The sequence below is a fragment of the Athene noctua genome, chromosome 1, assembly GCF_965140245.1.
Source record: "Athene noctua chromosome 1, bAthNoc1.hap1.1, whole genome shotgun sequence".
Taxonomy (NCBI): domain Eukaryota; kingdom Metazoa; phylum Chordata; class Aves; order Strigiformes; family Strigidae; genus Athene; species Athene noctua.
In genome coordinates, this window is record NC_134037.1 from 42,116,274 (window position 1) to 42,142,196 (window position 25,923).

Here is a 25,923-nt window from a genome sequence, read left to right on the forward strand (position 1 = left end):
ATGAAGAAGGCTGAAGTAGTCAATTACTTTTTTGCCTCAGTCTTCACTAGAAGGTGCTCCAGCCACACTGCTCAGGATGCAGAAGACAAAGGCAGGGACTGGGAGAATGAAGAACCATCCACTGTAGGAGAAGATCAGGTTTGAGACTGTCTAAGGAACCTGAAGGTGCACAAGTCCATGGGACCTGATGAGATGCATCTGCAGGTCCTGAGGGAACTGGTGGATAAAGCGGCTCAGCCACTATCCGTCATATTTGAGAAGTCGTAGCAGTCCAGTGAAGTTTCCACTAACTGAAAAAGGGAAAACATAGCCCTCATTTTTAAAAAGGGACAAAAAGAAGACCTGGGGAATTACAAGCCAAGCAGTCTCACTTCTGTGCCTGGTAAGATCATGGTGCAGATCCTCCCAGAAACTATGTTAAGGCACATGGAAAATAAGAAGGTGACTGGTGACAGCCAGCATGGCTTTTCTAAGGGCAAATTGTGCCTGACAAATGTAGTGCCCTTCTACGACAAGGTTACAGTGTTGGTAGACAAGGGAAGAGCAAACTGAGATCATCTACCTGGACTTGTGCAAAGCATTTAACACTGTCCCGCACAACATTCATGTCTCTAAATTGGAGAGACATTGATCTGACAGATGGACCAACTCAGAGGATAAGGAATTGGCTGGATGGTCACACTCAAAGAGTTGCAGTCAATGCCTTGATGTCCAAGTGGACAGTTCAAGACATTTGGACCACTTAGCAGCTGAAGAAGATGATTCTCTTCCTCTACTCTGATCTCATGAGACCCTGCTTGGAGTACTGCATCCAGATCTGAGGTCCCCTGCATAAGACAGACATGTACCTGCTTGAGTGGGTCCAGAGGAGGCCATAAAGATGATCAGGGGGCTGGAGCACCTCCCCTATGAGGACAGGCTGAGAGAGTTGGGGTTTTTCAGCCTGGAGAAGAGAAGGTTCTAGGGAGACCTTAGAGTGGCTTTCCAGTATCTAAAGGGGCCTACAGAAAAGGTGGGGAGGGACTCTTCACTGGGGAGTGTAGTGATAGGACAAGGGCTAATGGTTTAAACTGAAAGACAGTAGATTTTGATTAGATAGAAGGAAGAAATTCTTTGCTGGGAGGGTGGTGAGATAGTGGAAGAGGTTGCCCAGAGAAGCTGTGGCTGCCCCCTCCCTGGAAGTGTTCAAGGCCAGGCTGGACGGGGCTTTGAGCAACCTGGTCTAGTGGAAGGTGTCCCTGCCCATGGCAGGGGGTTGGAACTAGATGGTCTTAAAGGTCCATTCCAATCTAAACCATTTTGTGGTTCTGTGATTCTTCTATGATAATTCTAACCCTCAGGATGTGCTGATGAAAGAGAAGGAAACTCTAGGGGATGGGGGAACTGCAGTAAACACCCAAGCAGTAAGAGAGCAGTAACAGAGCTCTCAAAGCAAGTGTTAGTTTGAACTTACTGTAGGGAGGATGTGTATTTGGTGCAAACTGACCTTCTTCACCTGCTCTATAGTGCATGGATTTGTAGAAAGAGGTAATAACTGTGCTTCACGGCAAGCATCTGGGGTAACTTTGCAAAGGCTAGGGACAGCCACCTTGGATTTGGCACACCAAGACCAACTGTGCCACTAATAATCCTTGGGGTCAGTACTGAAACTTGAGGTTGTTTGTCGAAGTACCCAAGAAAAACAGGCAGATGCAAACAAAGCAATAAAATGCCACAGAAAACAACAGAACCATTCAGTGGGTTATGCAAAAACAAATAAGCAAAAAAATTATTTCAGTGAAGGACAAGAAATCCACTGGAGTTTTTTGACAAAAGCTATCCCCCCACCGGAGAGGTAAGAAACTGTACAGGAGGGGAAGACAGAGCACAGATGTATGGTGCAAGTTGATAGAAGAAGCTGAAATTGTAATATAGAAATTTTTCTGGGAGTAAACATTTCACCCACAGCCTGATATATTTTGAGGATTGTATTTCTAGCTGACATGAGCTAGCTTGCGAAAGACAGTCTTAACCCTCATTTGTGTTTTATTCACTCAGACTACTTTTGCATGAGGAAGCCAGCCTCAAACTTGAGAGCACTGAATGCTAAGACACAAAGGTCCAGGAGACAAGAGTTATGCACCAACAGTAAGGAACATTGAAAACACCACTTAGCTTATTAATAAATTATGAATTTCATAAGGCTTATTATTCTCCGTTTGCAAATGGGGAAACAGAGAGAGATGGTTTGTGGTCACACAACAGGGGAAGCATTTACCCCCCATTAGGTTCTCTAAACCCAATCTTAATTACTCCTCGGGTAATTACACTCATGCTATCAAGAAAACTTCTGACACAGGGCAGCTGCGATCTCTTTAAAAATTTATCAGTAGCAACCCAAAGAAATATTCTGGAGCCAAAAGCAATGCTATCACGATTTTACAACCTTTGGCAATGCTATTTCTATACCTCAAAATAAATGAAACATGATCTAGATGACTGTCAGAACAGGATGAAGAGTTTTTGACATTTTCTGTCTTTCGCATTTTGGACTTCACCTCTATAATGATGGCTCTTTTGAAAAATGTTTGTGTTTATCATACATATATTTTACTATGTACTTTCTCATGTGACTGTTTTTCATCTTTTCTATGCAACCAATCTATTGCTACTGTAGGAGTTCAATTTAATCTCATTTTATCCATACTTCTTACACCATAGAAGGGGCTCTGTCACTTGTCACACTGCCAGGGATGGGTTACAGGGAGACTCCCTGGGGCTAGACTATCACGAGCTTCCCAGCAGCCTTTCTCTGTCATGAGGAAAAAGTGCTTTTATGAGTCAGATAGTATCTGATTGCTATTCATGTGGGCCCCAGCTCTACAAACTCTTATCCTTGTAAGTTATATACCTCTGAGCAGATTCACAAAATCAATTAGCCCACACTAGTGTTATCAGGATCGGCCCCTAAACCTAATTCTAATCATTGCTCATCTGACTTCTGAAATGTTCTTAGAAACCATGGTTTTATATTCTTTCAGAAGAATGACAAATGATACCAGAATAAACCAAAAGAAATTTAAACTAGAATCCGAAGTAGCAAGTAATTGCAAGTGAATCTTTTAAACCCACTTTTACTTGTAACAACACGCAGCTTTCAAATTACAGCCATTATGAATCATACTATTTTCTTCCATTTAGATCCCTAACAGCCAGTTTTATATGCTTAAAATTTTTTTCCCCATAAATCAAAATTCACCACTGACAACTGTGTTAACACTACAAGAAATTTACTTTGTTAAATTGAGCTTCAAAAGCATGAATTGAATGTACATTTGTGATCTCCAGCAATGCCTCTTCTTATATCCATTCAAAATGTTTACTTTATTACAGCTTATTATAAATGTACTGTCTAAAATGCAGCAGCATGACTGTTCAATTTCCAAGCCATAATTTTATGATAATCATATGTAATATATTCCTATGTCTACTCTACTGCCTAACAAAGCCCAAACTGGTTTGTTAACGGCTCGGCTTTCCCCATGATTCAAATTTCTTTGCCTCAGAACATTACTGAATAACAACATTAAGAAAGATATAATCAAAATTTTACTTTGTATTCTTCACTATAGTAGTCAAACAAAGAAACATATAACATTGGAAGCTGAATTTGGCATAGTGACTTTATCAAATACTGCTATCTAAGTGATATGTAAATTATTAAACATGCTATGCAAGCATTATTAGAAAGGTGTGGGGTAGGGAACAACATTATAAATTTATAAATGTTTTCAACATCTAGAAATCCTATTAATATACTTGAAAACGCTGAGATTGTACAGACAGAATGCATGCATAAACTAAGACCAGAACTAAGCAAACTTGCATTTAATCGTCTATATTTAACACGTGTTTCAGTTTTTTGCCTAGGACATACTTACAAAAAGTAGTAATTTTTTTTTCTTCATATATTTCAGAGGCAATTCCAAGTTACTCATAAATCCAATAATAGAAAATACAAATGCTTACAGGACTTGTATGAAATAAAAATTCAGACAATCCCCACCCACTTCACTAGACTGAATGGTATGTCATCAACCAAGTCCCTATGAACCAAAAGGTCAACCCAGAGAGGAGAGTTCAGTCTTGCTCACTGCAGCTTGTATGTCTGTGTAACAGCATTTTAAAAAGAATGCCAGATCTTGAAATCACACAAGTCTCTTACAGCAGAATAACATTTTTTCAAGAAAATTTTAAGGTTTTGTATTTGTATTATATAAGAAAGCAAGAACTTTGAATTTTCAAATATAGGATGACCAAAAAAAGTCAAACCACAATGATTTTTAAAACCTCACCATTTTGAGGGCGGCATTCTTACACCTGACTGCTGAGATTGGAGTTCCCAACCCTGCTGCCTCAACTTTCATTTTTGTAAGCAAATGACATAGGATGAGTTCCAAGTGACTGCCAAAAGCACTTGAGAAAGCTGATGAAAACTCTGCCATAATATAAAACACAAAGCCAAGAAGAGCCAAACAACAACCACCAAAAAAAAAAAAAAATCTACTCAGCAGTGCTATAAAACCCAAATAATAAAGCAAAGATGCGTTGGGAAAAAAAAGCTGCGGAAGTCATGTTAGGGATTTTTCTTTGTATTTTCCATCCTTCTAAGATTTCAATTAGAAGGATTTTTTTTTTCCCCCCCATTACTGATAATACACCACAACAAAAAGATTAATGGCTGTTGACTTAATGCACTTTCAAACATTAGCTTTGATCAAAACAACTGATGTAGTGAAAGTTAACTGCCCCAACTCACTTCTCAGCTGCATTTAGAGCATTGAGCTGGCTTGAACTCCCTTCCCTTTCTTGACGTTTGCCTTAAACTTCAAAGCCTAACTGGCTTTGAGGCTTAAATCAGAGAAAGCTTTTTTCCCTCCTTCTTCAAAAGCAATTAAAGATGTTCAGTATAATCTGACCTATAATCTAAAATCTAAGCATGCAGGTCTTCTTGATTATTGTAGGGTTACAGAACAGAAGGGGCTAAACAGGGAAGTTAATTGTAGCTCAGACACTACAAATGGTTTTATGGTGTCTGCCAGCAGATGAGGTCAGTTTCCTGAAAGAAAGGTAACCAAGGCCTAATCTTCAATGGCACAAATTTGTTGGTAAATGAGGCTATAAAGGGGTTCTTACTGCTTCAACTTTCATTGCAAACCCCTCCTTTCTTTCCATTCCTTGTTATTAATGAATCTGCAGAGTTAGGAAGCCAGATTTCCCAGGACACTATGGTAATGGATGTGGTGTTGGGCGACAGACTGCAGTAATCATGAGGCAGAGGAATGAACAATATTCATGCACTTGGAAGAGTCACACTGGCTTCAGAGGATTTTATGGATTCTGTGAGATGTGGTCTGAGAAACCTATGAACTTCTTGTTCTGTTTCAGCAGCAGTATTTCTAGAGAAATCAATAAGGATTTTATCTGAGCTTCTGTTTTACTATCAACTAAACAGGATTACAACTTTGAATGGTGAGTGCTGATGAGAGGAGGTAATTAATGGTTTGATAGTTGGTCCTGCCAAAGCCCTGAAAGACAGTCAATCTGGGCAAGTCTGCTGTATAGGAGCACATTTTTCATGGCTTTGCTCATACACTTTGCTATTGCATGGTTGATCAATAACAAAATTTAGTTTATTTAGTCTTCATTCTTATTTCACAGAATGACTTCACCTAGCTAGCTTGCAAGAGCTAAGGCAAGCAAAGCCAAGAGAAAAGTCTCTTGAGTTTTCTAATCAAATGACCTCTCTAAAAAACCCTCACCATAAAGCTGTGGCCTGCAAAGACCTCTACATGAGCCGATTATTAAATTCTCCAGAATTCAGAGCCTAATTTGAGCGCTCTGCTCAAGTGCTACAGTTGTGTTTGAGCCAATCTCTCCCACCTGAGGCCTAGGACTGAAACAGCATTAGTTCTCTAACAAATACAGCTGAAAACATTTGTTTCACTTTTCACATGATGTAACAGCATTACAAGTAACATCATAAACCCACTCTAGCACCAGCCAATGTCACTAAGAATTCCAGACAGAAAAATTAAATTATTAAAAGGCTTTTTAGAAGAATATGCAGTGCTGGAAAGAGATAAGAAAAGAAAAAGAAAAACTAGGTGACAGCAATGGCAATTCTGTAACCTCTTGCCCAATAATCTCAAAGTGTATTTTTATATGTTAAAATAACTTCATTAGTTTCCTTTAGATAAAAGTTTTATATACATAATTCTACAGCTGAAAAGCCAAAGGTAAAAGGGAGTTGACTTGTCAGACAAAGAGTGCACACAGTGGGGAAATCCATGAATTGAAATGGAAAGCCTTGGTTTATAGTTTCCTGCCATAACTACTAGCACTAATTACTAATTACAGATTTTTTCCTTAAAGTTCTGAATTAAATATTAACAAGCTAGTAATTAAGTAATCCAGGGTCTGTTTGCTTTAGTGTTAGCTTCAGTATTGTAAGTCCAAACCCTCTGATTCACTGATCTATAAACATCCTTCTGAATTATTCAGAGATAACTTTTTTTTTCCTCCTTCTATTGAAGTTAAGTTACTCTGAAACCTTTCTATACAGTAATGTCCTCCAAAGCATTAACACATGGAAAGAGAATGTAATGATGTAGGAAAACACAGTAATTGTATCTTGCACTACTGTGTAAAAGAACAAAAACGTTCTTGTCTCTAATTCTGCTTTTGCATATTCCTTTACATTGCTTCCACTATAGACCAGCCTCTTCCCTACATTCCACACAGGTTTCTTCAGAGTTTGTGTTTGTATAAAAGAAATGCTGCTTACTTAATGTGGTCCTGCAACGGTCAGCAATCAAGCGTGGATAACCATGACCCACTAATGAAATGAAGCAGAAGCTGGGTTGCACTTGTCTGTGTTAGTAATTACAACTGGGTAGGTTAACACATGACACTAATCAGGCATTTTCTTGAGTAGTGCAGCATTAATACATAGGTAATGGGCAGCTCCCCAAGGTAGTGAGGACCATGGTTGATGTTAACCACCTCTGGAAGACTGCCTGAGTCCTAGCAGATTGAGCAGCTGGATCAAGGGGCTTTACAGCACTCTTGATCCAGCCTCATACCCTCCTACTGTCAGGGTCTTGGCTGAGACAGTGAAATAAAGTCTGTGGATGACTTCTGCAGAGCTTAGGTGAAAGAACTGTCGTCCAGCAGAACCCAGGTCTTTACTTCCCTTCTGTACCAATGCTGAATCCTTTGCTTCATGCATGAAAAATAGATAAAAATCTCACATCAATGCCTGTACAGAATCCAGCATGGCATCTCATGAATCTACCAACTGAGAATATACTCGAGTATTTTTTATTACAACACATTAAGCTAAAATCAATAGATTCATTTACCGAAACATATTTACTACTTCAGCTAATCAAGGGAAAGTAACATTATTCTGAGAAGAAGTGACATTGCATTATAGTGTTTGGTTGTGAAGTCACTGCAGAAATTTTTCTGTATACCAATTAAACAGTAACTTATTAAAGTAAGTAACATAAAAAACAATATTGCATATTTACAGTTTTCTCCCCAGTAAATGAAAACATCTACAGTTCTCAGCAATACAAATAAAATGTCTGCACAATGGCCCTAACAATGCTGTCGCATCTCTGATCTTTCCTTTTCAAATATTTCTACACTATTTTTCCCAAAGATATAACACTCTATTTTCTCTACAATCAACCTTTTTTAACTTTGGACAGAAGCAGCAGAAGTGGCATTTTAAAAACTTCAATTTGCTGAACTATAACAGCACCACTGAGCTCTGCTGTTCTTCACTTTTATTCTCACTTTATGGTAGGAAGATAAAACTTCAGTGGTTTTACTATCATCAAACAAGAAGTGAATAAACAATAGTTGGGTTGACTATTACGTAACAAGATACCGAATCACTATTATCCAAGTGTGTTTTAGTATCTATTTCTCTCTCAAATGTGAAACTATATAAATACTATAATAATTCTGGAATACTGTCAAGCAGAGGTATATGTGACCCTTGCAATGAAAATTCTGAAAGCCAATTAAATGAAAAAATAATTTAATGAAGTACTTCACTGTAAATCATACAAATAGAGGAACAAATTAAGAATGCAAGAAGAAACAATCTTACCTGATTTACTGTCTATGTACAGCTTCATTACCCCTAGGATTACAGCCTTCTAGGTATCAAAGTCATTCTTCAAATTGTACAGCTGCTATTTATAATTTCTTGTGTAGGAGATAAGCATCCTTCTACATTTATTAGTATGAAATTTCATCTTTTCGCTGACAGGTCAGCCTTTCACAGGCACAATTTAGTTTAATTTCACCTTCCTCCTTATTTGCTAACCTTCTGTAAGAGCAACCAACTTTCTCATCAGAGGTCTAACACAGCCTAAATTGCAGGATTTATGTGGTTTTACAGATTATATTTGAGGATAGGAATGGAAAAAATGAATCTCTGAAAATCCATTAGCAGTAGCTGGTGACATTTAAGCCACAACACTTGACTTGGGGGAATACTATACTTGCAGTTAAAACTGCTGTACAGTAAGAAGTTGGTTTTACTCCAACCTTAATCTCATAATTAGGAAAGTCCAGAGAGACAGCAAGACAAGTATTTGCACCATTACTTCAGGTACTTAAAATTTAGGAGCCAGTTTCATTATGTAATCCACTGAGAGAGCCTTGCACCTCCAGAAAGCAATTTAAAAGACTCAGTGAGGCAACTGTTAGGTGCTTTTCTTAGAGGTTCCCAGATTCACCCTTGGATTCAACTGTTTTCCAGTGTCTATACAGGGAGCCTGTGGGGCACAGAGTGGCTGAAATTAGTTTGTGTGACTGTCGTCCTTTATAGGTATTATAATTAGACAGGATATTATCCACAACCCCTTTTCCTTTGTAAGCTGATATCGTGCATAATTATCTCATTTGATATTTCTACCACCTTCTGGGTTATTGTTTGCAGGCTTATTCTTTTTCATTTATCTAAATTTAATCTGCATTTGCCTTTTACTAGCCCTAAACCAGCACAGTACCTCTCAATACGACTATTTTTGCTGTCAACTGTTTTTCTTCAATCTTATCAGTATCTGACATTTAAAATATTTCTCATTCATGATGTTCACTATGCATTTTATATATACTATAAAGAAAGGTCTCAGAAACAATTTCCTAGTCAAAGAATTTCCCCGTTACACCATCTCTCACCCTTTCCAACTTCAACATCTTGATTTATTCATAAGTAATTTATTTTAAAGACATTATCATCTGCATTTTGCAAAGGTACTATCAGTTCAACCTCATTTATCACGTTCAACCTAATTTGTTCGGTTTAGACTCAAAATAACTCACCTCTAAAAAGCCTGACAAATTTAGACATACTCTGCCTATAAACTGGTTACAACAGTTTGCTTTCTCTCCCCCTCTCAAGCCTATTTTGGCTGATGTTCTCGTGATACTTTAAAACAACAAGCAATTAAGAAATGGTTAAAAAAAGACCTAAAATACTTTGCCTAAATACTTTTTATTGTTTCATTTGATTAGAATAAATTTCTAATAGGGTCCAACTTTTATAATTTTATTTAGAAACTTTTCTGTGTATGTAATCTTTCTCTTTGATTATCAGCCATCCTATTGCCTTTATTTCAATTGCCTACAGTAGCAACAAAAGCCTTTATTGCAGGAAGAAAAGTCAAAGCACTGATTTAAAAAAACAGAACAGATTAATAAAGAACAATTATGATAGCAAATATGACATGAAAATAATAATTTCTGAAGGAAACAATAAAGACACACAAATTTAAGATACTAAACTGTCTGAAAACACAATTATCTATGAGTTTCCTAAATTACCTAGAACTTTGAGAAGCTTGAACACACTGCTATGCTGTTTGATTACTGTATTCTAGTCAAAAGAAAATGCAAATGCAAATACATTTATGGAAACTAAGTGTGGAGATGTCTGCATCAAAGGAAAAAACAGTCCTTGCTGCAACTCAGTCAAGCACAGGAGCTGGCCCCATAAACAGCTGTTGTTATCAAGGTATCTTCAATTACTCAGACAAATTGCACTATGTGCAGAGGCACACCCAAACCAGGTTTGACAACGCAGGATAACACAGGAACAGCTTTATAACACAGGAACAGCTGCAGCAACAAATTACCATGTTCAAGAGCTTAAAATCATCATGGACAAATCATCTTCTGCAAGATAATTTTTGTAAAATGTAAGTAAGCAAAACAAAAGATGGTGCCAGCCCCAAACCACCCACATACAGGAGCCAGAACACTCTCAAACACTGAAGCCTGGGAAAGAACAATGTGAGAAAGAGGATGAGGACAATAGCAAAACACAACTTGTACTACAGCACAAGAAATCTGGCAGTTCTACAATGACCTGATCAGTTATTCCACTGTGGCAAGTATGAGGGCTCAATGCAATGTAGATGAGAAATATCTGCAATATCTATGCTCATTTATTGCTAAAACAAATCTCTCATTCCCACTATCCTTCTCAGCAATTTTTAGTTGGTAGTGAGCAATAACTTTACGGTTCAGAGACACAGCTTAACCCTTTTGTTTTGCTGTCTCTTCAATATGGAATATAAACAGTCTATTAATGTGTTATTTTAATGAGACATAATCTACATGTCCTAATGCTCACATTTATCACAGTATCTTTTCATACCACTGGGTATAGGAAAGCTACTGTAAGCACAATCTGCTCATCACTTTGAAAATCCAGTTTCCTGTATGACTAAACTTCTCAAAATCATGTATGTATAGGGTCAATAGTACATACTTGAAAACTACCAGGAAGGTAAGAAAGCAAATGAATTCAAGAAGAAGAAATGCTGAGAGAAAATAATAAAATAATGAGAACTAAAGTCTGATGGCACATATATTAGCTACTGCTGGTTTCAAATCTCACCATTTATCACCATTATCAAATGAAACGGAACGGGAAACTCCAAATCAACCATCCCTAACGCAATAAAAAAAACGCTGGTTGGCTTAATCTCATAGGTATTATGACAAAAGTACTCCAACCAAAAGAACTGAAGAAGAAAATATGAATGGTCGTAGGGATTCATTTTGGAGGCTTTTCCTAAGAGTCACTTTAGGTCAGTGTCACTGCTGGAACAGGGGCCTCAGACAAGACTGGAGGAGAAGGGAATGTATGAATGTTAGATAACACGACTGTGTTTTCCCAGCATATATACATGTTTTGTTTCTCAGTACTCAGGTGTTCCCTGTTGTACACTGTTACTCACTCATCTTCCCTTACTAATATTCATTATGCACAACACTTACACCCCATTCCATGATCTTACAAAGTCTCCTTGGCATGTTTACATCCAACAACTACCCACTGGCTGCTCTTCTTCCAGCCTGTTACTCTTGAGCTTTGCTACTCATCTAGCCAGTGCCGCCACTTTGAATTTTATTCTTTGCTATCATTCTTTTTAAATTAGTTATATGGCTCTAAATAACCTATAAACCTCTTAAGCTTTAGAGATACTCTTGAGAAGACCAGCTTCTCTCACTTCCAGTTACGCTCACAGATTTTTAGTTTAAGTCAAAGACACTTTATTCTCAACATAACCACACACTCCATTAAAATATCCATACCATCTCATTACATGAAAATAGCTGCAGAATTACTTCAAAGGAAAAAAAAAAACCAACACCTTTCTTCTTCTGAATAAACATGTTAGGGACAAAAACACAGCACGTTCTTTGCAAGAGGACCACAGAATCTCTGGAAGATAATGCAATTCTACCTCTTAATGGAAAAAAAGATGCATCTTTTCACATTTTTTATATGAGAAAACCAGCCACTTACCAAGGTAAACATTTAACAAGAAAAGAATGAGGTACTAAGAATGGAAGTACTGAATACCTTGCATAATGCAACTTATGGTTGCAGCCATAGGAAAAGATAAGGAGGAAGAACTGACTGGTATACTCAGTGTTAGTACTGCAGACTGAAATTAAGCTCTATTCAATCAGTAATAGAAGAGGCTCAGAAGCATCCAGTTCTGCAATTTCTTAATAAACATAATAAATTATGCCGGTTTATAAAACCTTAAGAACTAGTTATATTTCACAGTGGTGACTGCTTATATTCTAGAAAGTCACAGAATCTGGTAAGTTTATGTTAGAAGGGACATCCAGCCATCACCCAGTCTAACCTCCTGGTTCTAGGCTGGGTTAACTTCAAGGATGAATCAGGTTGCTCAGGGCCTTTTCCAGCTAAACTTTGAAAATCCCCAGAGACAGAGATTTTACAGCCTCTCCAGGCAACCTGCTGCTGTGCCAATCTCACCATGAAAATTTTTTCCTTACATCCAACTGGAATTTTCCTCCTTCTTCCCCAAGCATCTCTGAGAAGTGTCTGGCTCTTTTTTATACAATCTCATTTTAGGTGATGGAAGGCTGCAATTACTTCCCCCTCTTCCCTCCTCTTCTAAACAAATGCAATTTCTTTAACCTCTCCTCACAGGCCACATGCTCTATCCTTTTTCATGACCTCTGCAGGAACTGCTCCAGTGGGGGTGACTTCTTTTGCATCGGGGAGTCCAGAACAGTGCATGGTTACTCCAGATGTGTCTCAAATGCTTGAGCAGAGAACAGTGACTTTCCTTGACCTGTTGGCTATGCTCTAGCTAACACAACTCTGGGTATGGTTGACATTTATCATGCCAGGGCACTTGGCTGACTTGTATTGAACTTGTTGCCACTGGGATCCTCAGGCACTCTTCTGCAGGGCTGCTGTGCAGCCAGTTAAGGCTCCTGCTTGCTCTGTCCCTGACGCACAACCCTGCATTTCCTTCTCTTGGACTTCACAAAGTTCCTTTGACAGAATTTGTTTTTCTAAGCTTTTTGAGAAATAAGGTATTATCATACTGGTTTTCTATTGCTAGGATGTATTTGTATTCCAAAACCCAAGAAATGGAAAGTTTAAAAAACTACAATCTGTTCAATTTTACAATACTCATTAAAAGCATTTTAAGATTTTTTTTTCTTAGACAGTCAATACAGAAGTAAATAGAAAACTAAAAAAAACCCCCATCCCAATAAATTAAAATCTACAATTAGGTATTATTTTAACCTTTTCAGAAGGCTTAATTTACCCTGTTCTTAGCAAGAACAAACTTGGATTGATTTTCAAAAAAAAATTACTAGGAGCTGAAATAACAAAAGTCATGTGTGTCCCATGTCCCGCCTCCCCCCCCCCCCCCCCCCAAAAAAAAAACAAGCACCAATTATTCCATCTTATTGGCAGCAACAAGAGAAAACTGCAGAGGTAATATTCCTAATTCTGTGGACTTCTATGGAACACCACATGCTTTACAAAGGACAAATTTTTAAACTGAATTCACAGGCATAATCATGACAAAAAGCAAAATAGGGACTATCTGATCCATCAGAACAGAGTGAATTTATAAATTATAGCTCATTAACATTTTGTTCTTAGGGGCAGCAACTGTGACAGCATACAAAATCACTGCTTCAGTTTCTGCAGTGCTCATGCAGATCTTCTGGTTGTTATTCTTTTTCTGTTTACATCACCAGCTCCAAAGCTAGATTTTTTTTTTTTGGTATTTTTTCCCCCTCACTGTGTCTATAGAGAGTAAATATGCCCACTGTATGCTGGCATTCACTATAATATAAATGCACACATAAAATATATTACTATTCATTTATACTATTGGTGTCTAACCTTCCCACGCAGGACTGAGAACTCTTAATATTTCAGGAGCTATACAAACACACAGGTGGCTGGGACCCCTTGCCCTTAAGAGTTAGCCATTGTTACCGAGAAAAGCTGCAACAAAGAAAGAGTGTCAACATGTAGAGAAACGAAAGGAAGTCAAGGGATAAAGAATTACGCACATATTTTTTTCTTTCCCAATTAATTCTCAAAGTAATGGTTCAAATGCATCCTATTTTGCAAAATGAGCAAAATTTGCTACCTTTTAACAAACATGCAACTCAGAAATGAGCAGTGGGTAATTTCTTGCTAGCACATTACAATGTTTTTTACTTGCAGTTTGTTCCGTAAGTTATCTCTAGCACCTCCCTCATCTTCTTTACAAGACATAAACTGTGTGGGTTGGGCAGTTTTTTATCTCTCAGAGTTTCTGTTGCTGCTGTCACAAATTCAGAATTTTGTTTTTGACTATGTTCAGATTATTGTTTAGGACACAAAGTCAAAGAAAGGCACCTTGAACATGGGACAGAAGACTGAAAGATGTTCAATCACTCCAGGTTCCATCAGGTTCACTTAAAGTCCTAGGCTGCCCTCCTGAAAACGCCCTCACTGCTGAGAATTAACTTCATTTTTCATGTAAAACCTTCCCGCATTCCTGGGGAAGGCAAACACAGCCCATACCCCTATGCGGGGCAACTTTTCATATATCCCAGACCATGCAAGCACCTTGAAGATAAAAACCAAGATGCTGAATTTGACTCAGTCCTTTATGTGCAGAAGAAAGGAGTGAGTATAAAAGTAGGACAGGTTCAGGCATCAGAAGACATTATCTTAGCACTGTGTGACTTCCCATGAGAAGACTACATTGTCACCTTGTAACAATAAACATTAGGAACAAAGCTTAAATTTCCACTCCATTGAGAAATTGATTTTGGAAGATTACTTGGAAATCAGCCCCACTTTTTAAGTGTTGGTGCTGAAACTGTTGCAATGTGTTGACTACTACATGACACATAAATACAGGTGGTTTCCACAAAAGGCAAACAGAGTAAGAAAAAAAGAAGAGAAGGATTTCCTTATGCAGCCTCACAACAGCCCAATACTATCAATTCCCACGATGCTCAGTGCAGCTTCCACATCTAGCAAGACGGTATGAAAATCCTGCTGTAATATCCCACAAAACTCTACAAAACATTAGAGCCACCCACACTTCTGATTGGAGACTGTTAACAAGAATAAACATGTACTACTAATGCTGATTACTTTATCCTATAGTTTGAACTTCAGAAGAGGCATATTATTATACAGCTTTATTCTTACACCCCATTTGTGTGTTTTAATTTAGAGTGACTGTGTTTAATGAAACATAGGGACTCAGATTATCTGAGTTTATCTTCTTCTTTCACAGTCATCAAATCATATAATTATCACATTTCTTCTCAACACTGTAAAGGTGTTTATTCCTAGTGTAAGTTGGATCCAGATCTGTAGCTATAAAAGCATATTAACTTCCAGAATAAAATTATTTCTGTTCAGCATAACCCATTTGTTATGTCAATGACACCAAGCTGTGTGGTGCAGTCAACATGCTGGAGGGAAGGGATGTCACCCAGAGGGACCTTGACAGGCTGGAGAGGTGGGCCCATGCAAACCTCATGAAGTTCAACAAGGCCAAGTGCAAGGTACTGCACATGGTCAGGGCAATCCCAAGCACAAATACAGGCTGGGGGATGAGTGCATTGAGAGCAGCTCTGCAGAGGATGACTCTGGGGTACTAGCAGATTGAAAACTGAGTATGAGCCAGCAATGTGTGCTCACCGCCCAGAAAACCGACCGCATATTGGTCTACATCAAGAGAAGTGTGGACAGAAGGTCAAGGGAGGTGATCCTCCCTCTCTACTCCACCCCTCTACTCATAAGACCCCACCTGGAGTACTTTGTCCAGCTCTGGGGCCACCAGCATAAGAAGGACATGGACCTGCTTGAGTGGGTCCAGAGGAGGCCATTAAGATGATCTGGGGGCTGGAGCACCTCCCCTATGAAGACAGGCTCTGGAAAGAGTTGGGGTGGTTCAGCCTGGAGAAGAGAAGGATCCAGGGAGACCTTATAGCAACCTTCCCCTTCCAGTACTTAAAGGGGGCTACAGGAAAGATGAGGAGGAACTCGTTGTCAGGGAGGGTAGTAACAAGACAATGGGTAACAGGTTTGAACTGAAAGAGGGTAGATTTAGATTAGATAGGAGAAAGAAATTCTTTGCTGTGAAGGTGGTGAGACACTGGCACAGGTTGCCCAGAGAAGCTGTGGCTGCCCCCTCCCTGGCAGTGTTCAAGGCCAGGTTGGACGGGGCTTTGAGCAACCTGGGCTAGTGGAAAGTGTCCCTGCCCATGGCAGGGGGTTGGAACTAGGTGATCCTTAAGGTCCCTTTCAACCAAAACCATTCTATGATTCTGTGATTCTCCTATCATTACTTTCCCAGTTTAAAATAATCTCCCCTTCTTCCCCTCATTGCCTGTGTTAACTCTGCTAACATGAAGACGAAATCCTTCTCTGTCACTTTTTACCAAAATGACCAAGAGAGTTACCACTATATTTCTTGAATTTGACAGGCCTCTGTTCAACTCAGTGGTGTCTCTTTCTATCTGAAATAATTTGTCTCCAATGTGAACAATCAGAATCAAACACCTACATATAAATCTGTATTTCCTTTTTCTCGGGAATGTCTCACTCCAGGGACTCTAGGGCTATATTTGCCATCTTTAAGCTGAAGGCATGGTATCTTTATGTTTTATTCTATGGCATTTCACATCAAATACACTAATAGCACAAAATAATAAGTAGGGGAAATAAGAGAGTAAGAGAAGGCAACATCAACAAAACTCAGGTTATGACTTCACCATGATAAATGAGAAATCCTTTCCTGTTGTGGTAATAAACAGTATGTATGAAAGTCCAGTAAGCAAAGTATCAAATAATTAGGGCACCAACATACTCTTATTGGCTGTCAACAGGCACAGAGGGAAAACTTTTACATGTATTTTGCTAAAAGACTGTACAGACTATGTTGCTGTGGAGCTCTGTCAGGACAGCAAATGACTATAGGGGAAATATGGACCAACGCCCTTCCTAAAATTGGAGCAGTTTTAAGAGCTGTACCTTAACAAGGTGCTCCGTATCTGTCCTCTGTGATTAGACAGTGACAGTCTATCCAGCTGTGGGATCACTAATTGGTAGCAGAAGTCATTGTCACTCAGAGAAGAAAAATATGCCAGCTTCAGTAAAGAAGTCACCAGCTCACCCTTGCTTAAAAAACAAACTCTTGAAAGCAGCAAATTCACCAGTTCATGCCTTTACCCTCTTCTTTCAGGAAACAATTGTGGCAAATCATTTCAGTAATCATCTAGAGATGTTTGATATTGCTGAAGAAGTCATGAATGAGGTCTAACCTGGTTCTCAGACATCAGTTCAGGTTTCTCTATGTCTAGGCAAGGCTCTTGGGAACGTTGTAGTGAATTCTCTGAAGTGCTGACAAGTTGCCGTCAGATCTTAAAGTAAAGGTGGAGGGATTTGTATCTGGAGGGTCTGCTGGTTTTGATGTGATATGATCAGAGCAATTACTCTGGGGTGATTACCTGTTGCAATCCCTCTCTGGCAGAACTCCACTATACTTCATCATGTTTCAAGTTAAAAATGTTATTTGTTGAGGGAAAATGAGGCAGCTGGGCAAGTAATAACTCAGAACCAAACTGCAGTCCTGGAGTGTAGGTGGCAGGTTTAGGTGTCTCAGCAATCACCAAAACTGTTCTCAAGTTTAGTAAAATCACAGATAATGGCTACTGAGCTGCAGGTCAGAGCAGAGCTAGATTCCTAGCTAGTCCTTGACAGCAAGACTGCTGTAACCACAGCAGCAATTCTCCAGAAGCAGACTTAAAACTTTCAGAATCTTTCCAGTTTCTACCATAGAAACAAACCACTAAGAACGTATCACTATTTCCAAAATACTCTTTTCACCATAACTCTCCTCATATTCTATTAAATCAAACAATTCTATTTTGAACAAAGTAGTATATTATGGAACTTCTTAATAACTACTCTTAAAATACTAAAAATAAAATAGCAGTAATTAATCTTTATTTAAATGGTAATTTAATGTGTTAGGAGCCCAAAATGAAACTAGTCATTAGCTCAACAGTAAAGACTGCCAGAAGCTTCATACTGATTAATAATGGAGAACACAGTGTACTGCACAGTTTCCCCTAATCCCAGAAGAATCTAGGAACTGAAGTGCAAAAACTTTCAATCCTAATAAATTGATTAAGCAATATAATTTTCTTTATAGCTATTATTACTGGATACAGTGTAGCTAAGTTTTCATTCTGATCTATGTTGATCAGGTATCTATTTTAAAAACAATGGGTCATATATGTTATGAAGACTTGTTCTGTAAACAAGTTAAAAACCCCATAACATACTCTTCCATCAGGTGACTATTATATGTATGCTAGGACAATTAAATTAGCTACTTCTAATAAATACAAAATTTCTATGACAAAATTTTTGCTTTAATAGCTTCAATGTTAGTAAAAAAATACAAACAATATTTAAGGTAAATAGGTTTAAGAACCTGCCAGTTAATTCCAGCTGATGTCAATGCTTTATGTTGCAAATCAAGATTGTCACTTAAGAGAAAGCTTCTACCTTTCATCTAGTTTCCAAGAGATATTTAATAAATACAACCACTTGAGATCCAAAGAAAGCTGCAAATCACATTGCTCTGAAGTTCCTGAATGAATGCAGAAGTATACGACAGTAATTACTACTACAACATAGCTATTAAATGGGAAAAGATACAAAAAGTGAATATGTATCATGAAACTGTTTTACACCACCTCTGAACAGATGCTAGAATTAATAAATCAGAATAATTTCATTTTAAAATAAAACTGTAAGAGAAACTACCTTATATTAAACAGATTCCTTGAATATAACCTTAGAACAGTCCCCTGAAAATAAAAACTTCATTGCCACAGCAAATTTGACTTTCAAATCATTAATTTATTTAATACTCTAACCAGCTAACCAAAATAACCACCATTTTTATGAGCCATTGAATTTACTGAAACTCACAGATTATTACTCTTGGACAAGAGCAATCCCAAGCATTATGCAGTAAGTTAAAAGTTCCATAGCATGAACTCTGCTCAAAGTAGCAACATAGAAAATGTTGCAGTATCTACGAACTGGCGCATTACTGGAAAAGTTCCAGGCAGATCCCTCTAGCCACTAAAACACACTCTTCCATTCCTTTTAATATACCTGCTACTAGATACAGGATTCAAAAGCTCCAGGAGTGAATGTTTCACATTCCTTTTGCATATTGAAGTACAGAGATCAAACATCTATTAAGCACTACCACTGATACCACTGAAAGCAAGTCAGGAGGAAGAAGATCAGGCAATTTCTGTTAATCTTACCAGCTCATCTATGTCTCAGAAACATTATAAATATTAATATATAAAAATATGAATGAATTATTGCATGTAAGACAGACATAGAAAAGTCATCCTAGAAGAGATGTCAGTATTTCAAAATTTCTTCCCAGACTTGTCATCTACAGTCTTCTTCATCAAAGACACTGGTGCAATTATCTTCCTGCACAGTTCTAGAAAATCAAACTTGTTTGCTTTTGGGAAGTGATACTTTGATAAGGAGTTCCTCTCTTTGCAGTTTTGTAAATGTACATAAATTGAAACATGAATTTATAAGTACTAGCATGGCAGTTTATATGCTTAGTATAAATATTTCAAAGGCCTGGTAAAATTCCTATTTGTCCAACTGAAAGTGCACTAAAATGCATTGGAAGTACTGCTGTATAATAAAGGTTCACTTTGAGTAATATATCTACACCGACAGAGGAGTGTAGTGGTTTGGGGCATTCCTTAATGCACATGTTTTGCAAGCATTGCCCGATCTTAATAGATTACATAGTACTTGGGTTGTTTGCAGATGAGCATGAGCGGGTAATTTATATAACAAGAGACCAATCCATCACACAGTGAGCAAAAGCACATCTGAACTAAAAGGTTACACAGACTCTGCCTTATTTCAAGACTAAATGCAGTTCACAGGTCTTTTAACTGGTGGAATCATTAACCTGCATTTGAAAGGCCTGAAGAACTGCTGGGGGAAGAATGAAAGAAACTCGTATCAGCAGTTACAAGAGATCACTGCACATCTCCAGAATACATACATTTCTTTTCACATCACTAACTCTTAATGTGAATTATTACTCCCCATTTTTGGTGCTGAAGACCTCCAAGAGGATGCAACCACCCCATCTATCTATACACATTCCTCCTGTTGTCATGTTGCCAACTTCCTTCTAGAATCTCCAAGCAATCAATCAGATAGGAGCCTCAATTAAAAAAAGCTCACCGTTTTTGTGAACTGCACACCCTTCCCCAGTTGCAGCTAATAATATAAGCCATAGAAGAGATGATCCTGAGACAAATTAGCTTACCATTTCAGGATTACCTTTAGCATCAGAAACAAAGCAAAGAAGCAGTATGCAAATAATATGCTCATATACATGCCTATAGCTCCAGAAGTAAAAGTTATGTTTAAGAGAACACAGCTTGTGGAATTACCTTATTCAAACGTGACTATGTAATCAACAGTAATTTAGTCGATAATAAGCTCTGTTTTTCCTAAGTAGTAACTTGAAGTTAAATATCCACGTTATCTACTCTGTGGCAAACACATTTAGGATGAGACTACACGAGCAATACATTACCAGAAAGTCTAACAGTAACCTACTCAAATGTATGTCACATTTATCAAGCAAGAACAAAAAAACCGGTATTGTGCCCCATATCTTGAATACTGTGACATTCTCTACCTTAAAAAAGGCAACAGTAGAAACACAGAAGAGTACAAAGAACAAAAACGGTGCTGATTGGAAATACTGAATGGTTGGATATAGGTAACAACTAAATAGATTTTTTTGCAGCTTGGAAATGCAAGATTATGTGGAAGAGAAGATAAAGTCAGGAATAGAGCATGACAGCTCACCACTTCTCCTGACATAAGGCCTAGGTTGAACCAAAATTAATTATTTGGCAACAGGTTTAAAAAATAATACTTTAACTCACAGTGATAGTACGGCTTTGTATGTTGAAAATTTTTTGGAAAATCCCTTAGGCACATTCGGGGAGGAAGGTCCAACTGAGTCTATTAAGCATTAGGATGCAGCTACAACTTCCAGCAGAGAAGGCCCTGCATGTAAATTGCAAGAAACTGGCTGCATACTTTGTATTTATCCTGGTTTTGCACTCTCTTCCTCTGTATTTGCTAGTGAGGATACTCAGTCCTGCAGTTTGATCCTGCACAGCATCTGCTTTGCAGCTGTCCTGGGAGCCGAAGGGCCTCTCTGAGTGATGGGAAGCATACTGCTGCTGGCTGTAAGTGGCTGAAAATGAGTGCAGTATATGCCTCTTTTCTCTCTAACCCACCCAGTGAACTTACAAACTTCCCAGCCATGGGGAAAACCTCCCCATTTTGATGCTTTTTATTATAAGTAAATGGGGCTGTCAAGGGCTGGAATGGGGTCTCATTTGGAAGGGTAGAACAGTGTGAGAGAACATTTACAGAGCATTTAAACAAGCAGTATTCTGAAGAGTTATCACCAAAAATAATACAAGCTTATTTGGGATGAAAAAACTTCTGGCAAGATGTTTCATGTAAGAAACATTTAAATTATTTGATTACTAGCCAAACTGAATAACATACATGTAAAAACTGGGGAGATGAGAGAAAAGGAAGAGGGAAGATGAAAAGCATGCACCTGTTATTTTAAAGTAATTTTAAAACAGTATTAAGGTATAAGCTATAAAAAGCAAGTATTTGCTAGACACCATCAGGAATACTATTCTTTAGTAATGTAATTAGAGATGGCAAAGGAACGCATCTGAGTATTAGAAATTACGTTTCATTTTCCTGTAGAACAAAACCAAGGCTTTTAACATTCTGAGAGGCACAAGCGTGTGCACACGATGGTGCCAAGAGTGCAGAATATTAGTAATTACAGGTATCATCTGGGACATGGAAACATTTCATCATTCTAAAACAGATACCACATTTCCACATTCCAGTGTAATGATTGACATGCTAATGCCTCCCCTTGTCCTAAGAAAAGTCCCAATGAAACTCATCAGAATCAGTCCATCTATTCTTGTAAAATGTTTTTGTTTGCAAGTGACATGATAATAACTAATTAGCAACTGGCAATTGGAAACATGAAACTACCATAGTTTGACTGAAGGAAAAGAAAAAATAAGTCATAAAGGACATAAATGACATAATAGAAAGAAAATAATAATAGAAATAGAGGCAGTCATAAAAGATATGCAAGACATAATGAGTCTTTCATTATAAATCTAATAATACTGGGAAAGTAATCTGTGCATTTTACTGCAGTGTCTTCCCTGTCAAAGATCCCTTAAAAGAATTACAGAGTTCCAAAACTGGCTTTGTTTTAAAATGTCACTGACAAAGGTAACCTTAAAAAAACCCCAAACAAACCCCAAACCAAAAAAAACATAGGAAAAACTAAACCTCTTTGACAAGTACACAGATGTAACTAGAAGCAAACCAAGAGTATGGTAAAGATTACCAAAGTAGCATTATTTCCCATTATTTTTCCTGAAGCTGTATTGATAACTTGAGGTTCTCTAAATCAAGATTTAAATCATACAGAAGTGAAATAATTTAAATAGCCACCTCCCCCCCCAGCTTATTAATCATACCTTAATTTGTGCAAAAGGTCTGTCAAAGTTTCCAACATAAAGAAGACCAACATTCTGGGTGAGTAGCCTAAAAAAATGAAAAAAATCTTTTAAGAGATCACTTTACATCCATAAGTTTTTCTGCATCTCCAGTAGTTGTTACTGAACCCTAGCAGGGTAACAAGCTTCATTATGACAGCAAGAGCTACCTTTGCAAATCTGATTACACAATTCTATTTGAACTACTACAAAAAAAGGCAAGACGTTCATTAAAGATGGATGCACACTGGTAATTTGTGTTTATGGTGCAACCAGCTCTTCAACAACATAATTTTACAGGCTGCTTTGTGATGGATGTTGCTCAGTGACACAGAAGAACAGCAGGTATGTGTCTCTGCTATTTATTAGAGACCATTAGATACAAAGGGATAGCAAGACTAGTAAACACCCATTCAGAACAGCGGGCATAAGAGTTAAAACAGATTAGGGGAAATTAAAAGTATGCATGGTAATACAAAAATGACATTACTACAAGTAGAGAAGTAACAGAAAATCTCTGCAATATCGTCTAATGGCTTCCTAAATAAAAAGAACCCCAGATGCAGTTTGTGCCTGCTGTTCTCTCCAACTCTTTATTATGAAGTCGTTGCATACACCACCAAGATCCAGAGGGACAGTGGGATAAGTTGACTCAAATTACTGTTGGTACCTCTGGAAAAGAGTTTCATTTCTGCAGATACTATGCAAGTCAGTGTTATTACTACATAAACTCTAAATCCCAGAGGAACATCAGGGTGCTGCTGCTATGAACAAGCAGACATGAGTATCACTGGTGAGCAAAACCAGTAGCAGAGCACTGTGCTGTTCAAATTGGACAATCATTATGTTCCTCTTCCTAAGCAAAGGCACAGTGGGCATTCCAGTTTAGAGGGTCCAAAAGCTGAAGTACAGGTACCCCATAATAAGGAGAATTTTTTAATTACAAACCCTTGAAAGAGTTTCTGTTTTGTTTAAAAAGGACATTCAAAACCCATCATACTCTCTTCAGTAGCTCCAAGTTTTCATTAAGTGTTTGCTATTTTCTATTTTCCTTCAATTTTGCATGCCATTCCCTTTAGCAATATGGCCTCACATAAGAATTAAATAAATAACCAGAAATAAGTACGAATGTAGGTGTCATTCTGCTTGTCTGACACTGAGGTGTCTCTTATGTTTCTAGGCGTATATACACAGTTTTAATTCATACTGAGTTACATTTTTTTCTCTATATAAACCAGCTCTAATTTCCAACTACTCACCATCACCAGGCCTGTTTTTATAAACAAAAAAGAGAAACTTAGGTGGCAGTAAATTGTTTTGACTTCACAGAATGTACATATCTTAGCATGATTTTGATTCTTCCCAGTTCTTCCCAGATAACAGTATGATATATATGACCTTAAACTGGTTCACCAACAGCAAGAATTGGTGCAACTCAGCAAAATGACAAAGTCAAACCATTCACATACGTAAAACAGTTAAGTAAGAAGTGGTGTTAAACTGCCTATCATTTGCAAAAAATGCTTCTGTAATTAGATATGGTATATAAAAATTTCCTGGGCTCTGACAGAAATACCCAAAAGAAGGAAAGACAGCAAGGATCAGAACAGATCAGTCACCACAGACAGGTAAGTGGCTTCCTCCCTCTGCCCTTCAGTGTGCTGGACTCCGTCAGGAAGACCTGTACCATTTTGCAATGGTTCTGTAGTACATGGAAGTCATGATAAGCATATCAAACTCATTTTCAGTCACAGTAAGTAAAATTTATTCAGAACTCTGATATCTGGAGCTGAAAAAGCCAGCATATTGATCAAAACTTCTCCTAAGACTATAAAGCAAGCTCACAAAATATTTAAGGGTTTTCTGAATGAAAAGAAACATATAGGAAGTAATTAGCGAAAAAGGTTAAAAGAGAATTTGTAAAAAGGATTCAGGGTATGTCACCATATTTGAGAGAGGGGCACCTTAAAGCAAATAAAGTACTCTTAAAAAGACATACAGGGTGATTATTCCCACATGGTTAATTTTCACATTGTTTTCTTTACTGGATAAAAAGGTTAGGATCGTTAAAAATTTGAGTCTTTAGGATGGCTTTACTTAGAAGTAATTAACATCTAGGGAAAATTAAGACTGGTCTTTCCAGAAGACCACAGAGAAGTTAAAACTCTCTACACTGTTTAACTTGCTATCACTGATATACACCCAGAACCTGCAAATTAACTGCACAAATTGGCTTCCTTAACAAGACTGATATCAACACAGCACAAGCTTATTTACTATTTATTCACTTTTCACTGTCTCAGCTGAGAAGTATTTGACATTATTATTTGCATTCACATGACACTTCAAAACAGGCAGTGTTAACTCAGTGCAATGTTAGCAAAATTTTTAGGGAATAGGAAGTTATTTGTAACTCTCTCTTGTTTAAATAGAAGGTTGCATTCTCAATTTCTCTAGTTTTCATATTCCTCTTAGAGTCCTGAAGTTCAAAATTACATCACCAAGATGCAAAATCAGTCAGTTTTCCATACAAGCACTTGATGAGGTTGAAATGAGCAAACCAATATAATAATAATTTAATGTCCTGAAAGACTCTGGTTTTCCATCCCAAAATGGTCTGAGCAATTAAAAAATTCTGAATCTCATGACTAGTATAGACTCTTTTACTTCAGGGTCTCTCATCAGCATCCTCTCCATATTTCAGAGACTGAGCTCACAGAGAAGAGTCTGGAGAGGTAAGCAGACTGTGGCAAGAGTCACAGCTGAGGCTCTGGATAGCCCACACTGCTACAAGAGTGTTACCACCCCCACAGCAGCCACCAGCAGATGGATCAAAAAACAATGGCCACCGATGAGAGGGGTAGATCGATAGAGGATCATGTGCAAATCTCAGCCACAGGAACACAGCACGACCGATCTCTAAATTTCCATTAAGATGTACTCTTCACCAATCACAGAGTTCAAATTACACATAGCCTTTCTTGTAGTTCTTCTTTATCATACTAAAATTAATTTTATACCATAAACTTCAACATGTCTAAATTGACCCAGATATTGTCTTCTAATGTTCTCAACTAATTACCCTTTGCCTTTGAAGACTTCCCAATGGTAGGCAGGTTTGGCTATAAGCACTTCCATGTTTCCTTATGCCAGTGCTCTCTTTTAAGATGTCAGTCTTCTATTTCTCACCTAATTTCACATTTACACAGTTCTATTCTCAAAATGCCAAGAGCGGTACTCAACACCTAACCCTGCTAAGAGCTGGGCATCACCTGTATTTGGCCAAAATCAATACCTATCTATGCAACAGTGGTGACCATTTCACAATGCAAATATCATAGTTGAATTTCA

At 37.9% G+C, this 25,923-nt stretch overlaps 1 protein-coding gene across 2 annotated transcripts in view; it reads right to left on the reverse strand.

The window, feature by feature from the left end:
• Positions 1–25,923, reverse strand: part of RNGTT (RNA guanylyltransferase and 5'-phosphatase) — a 193,792-nt gene that overhangs the window by 14,722 nt on the left and 153,147 nt on the right. For both annotated transcript variants that reach the window (XM_074896019.1, XM_074896018.1), the window contains one exon: positions 22,555–22,621. In XM_074896019.1, coding sequence (XP_074752120.1) covers positions 22,555–22,621 — 67 coding nt within the window. The remainder of the gene's footprint in view (positions 1–22,554; positions 22,622–25,923) is intronic.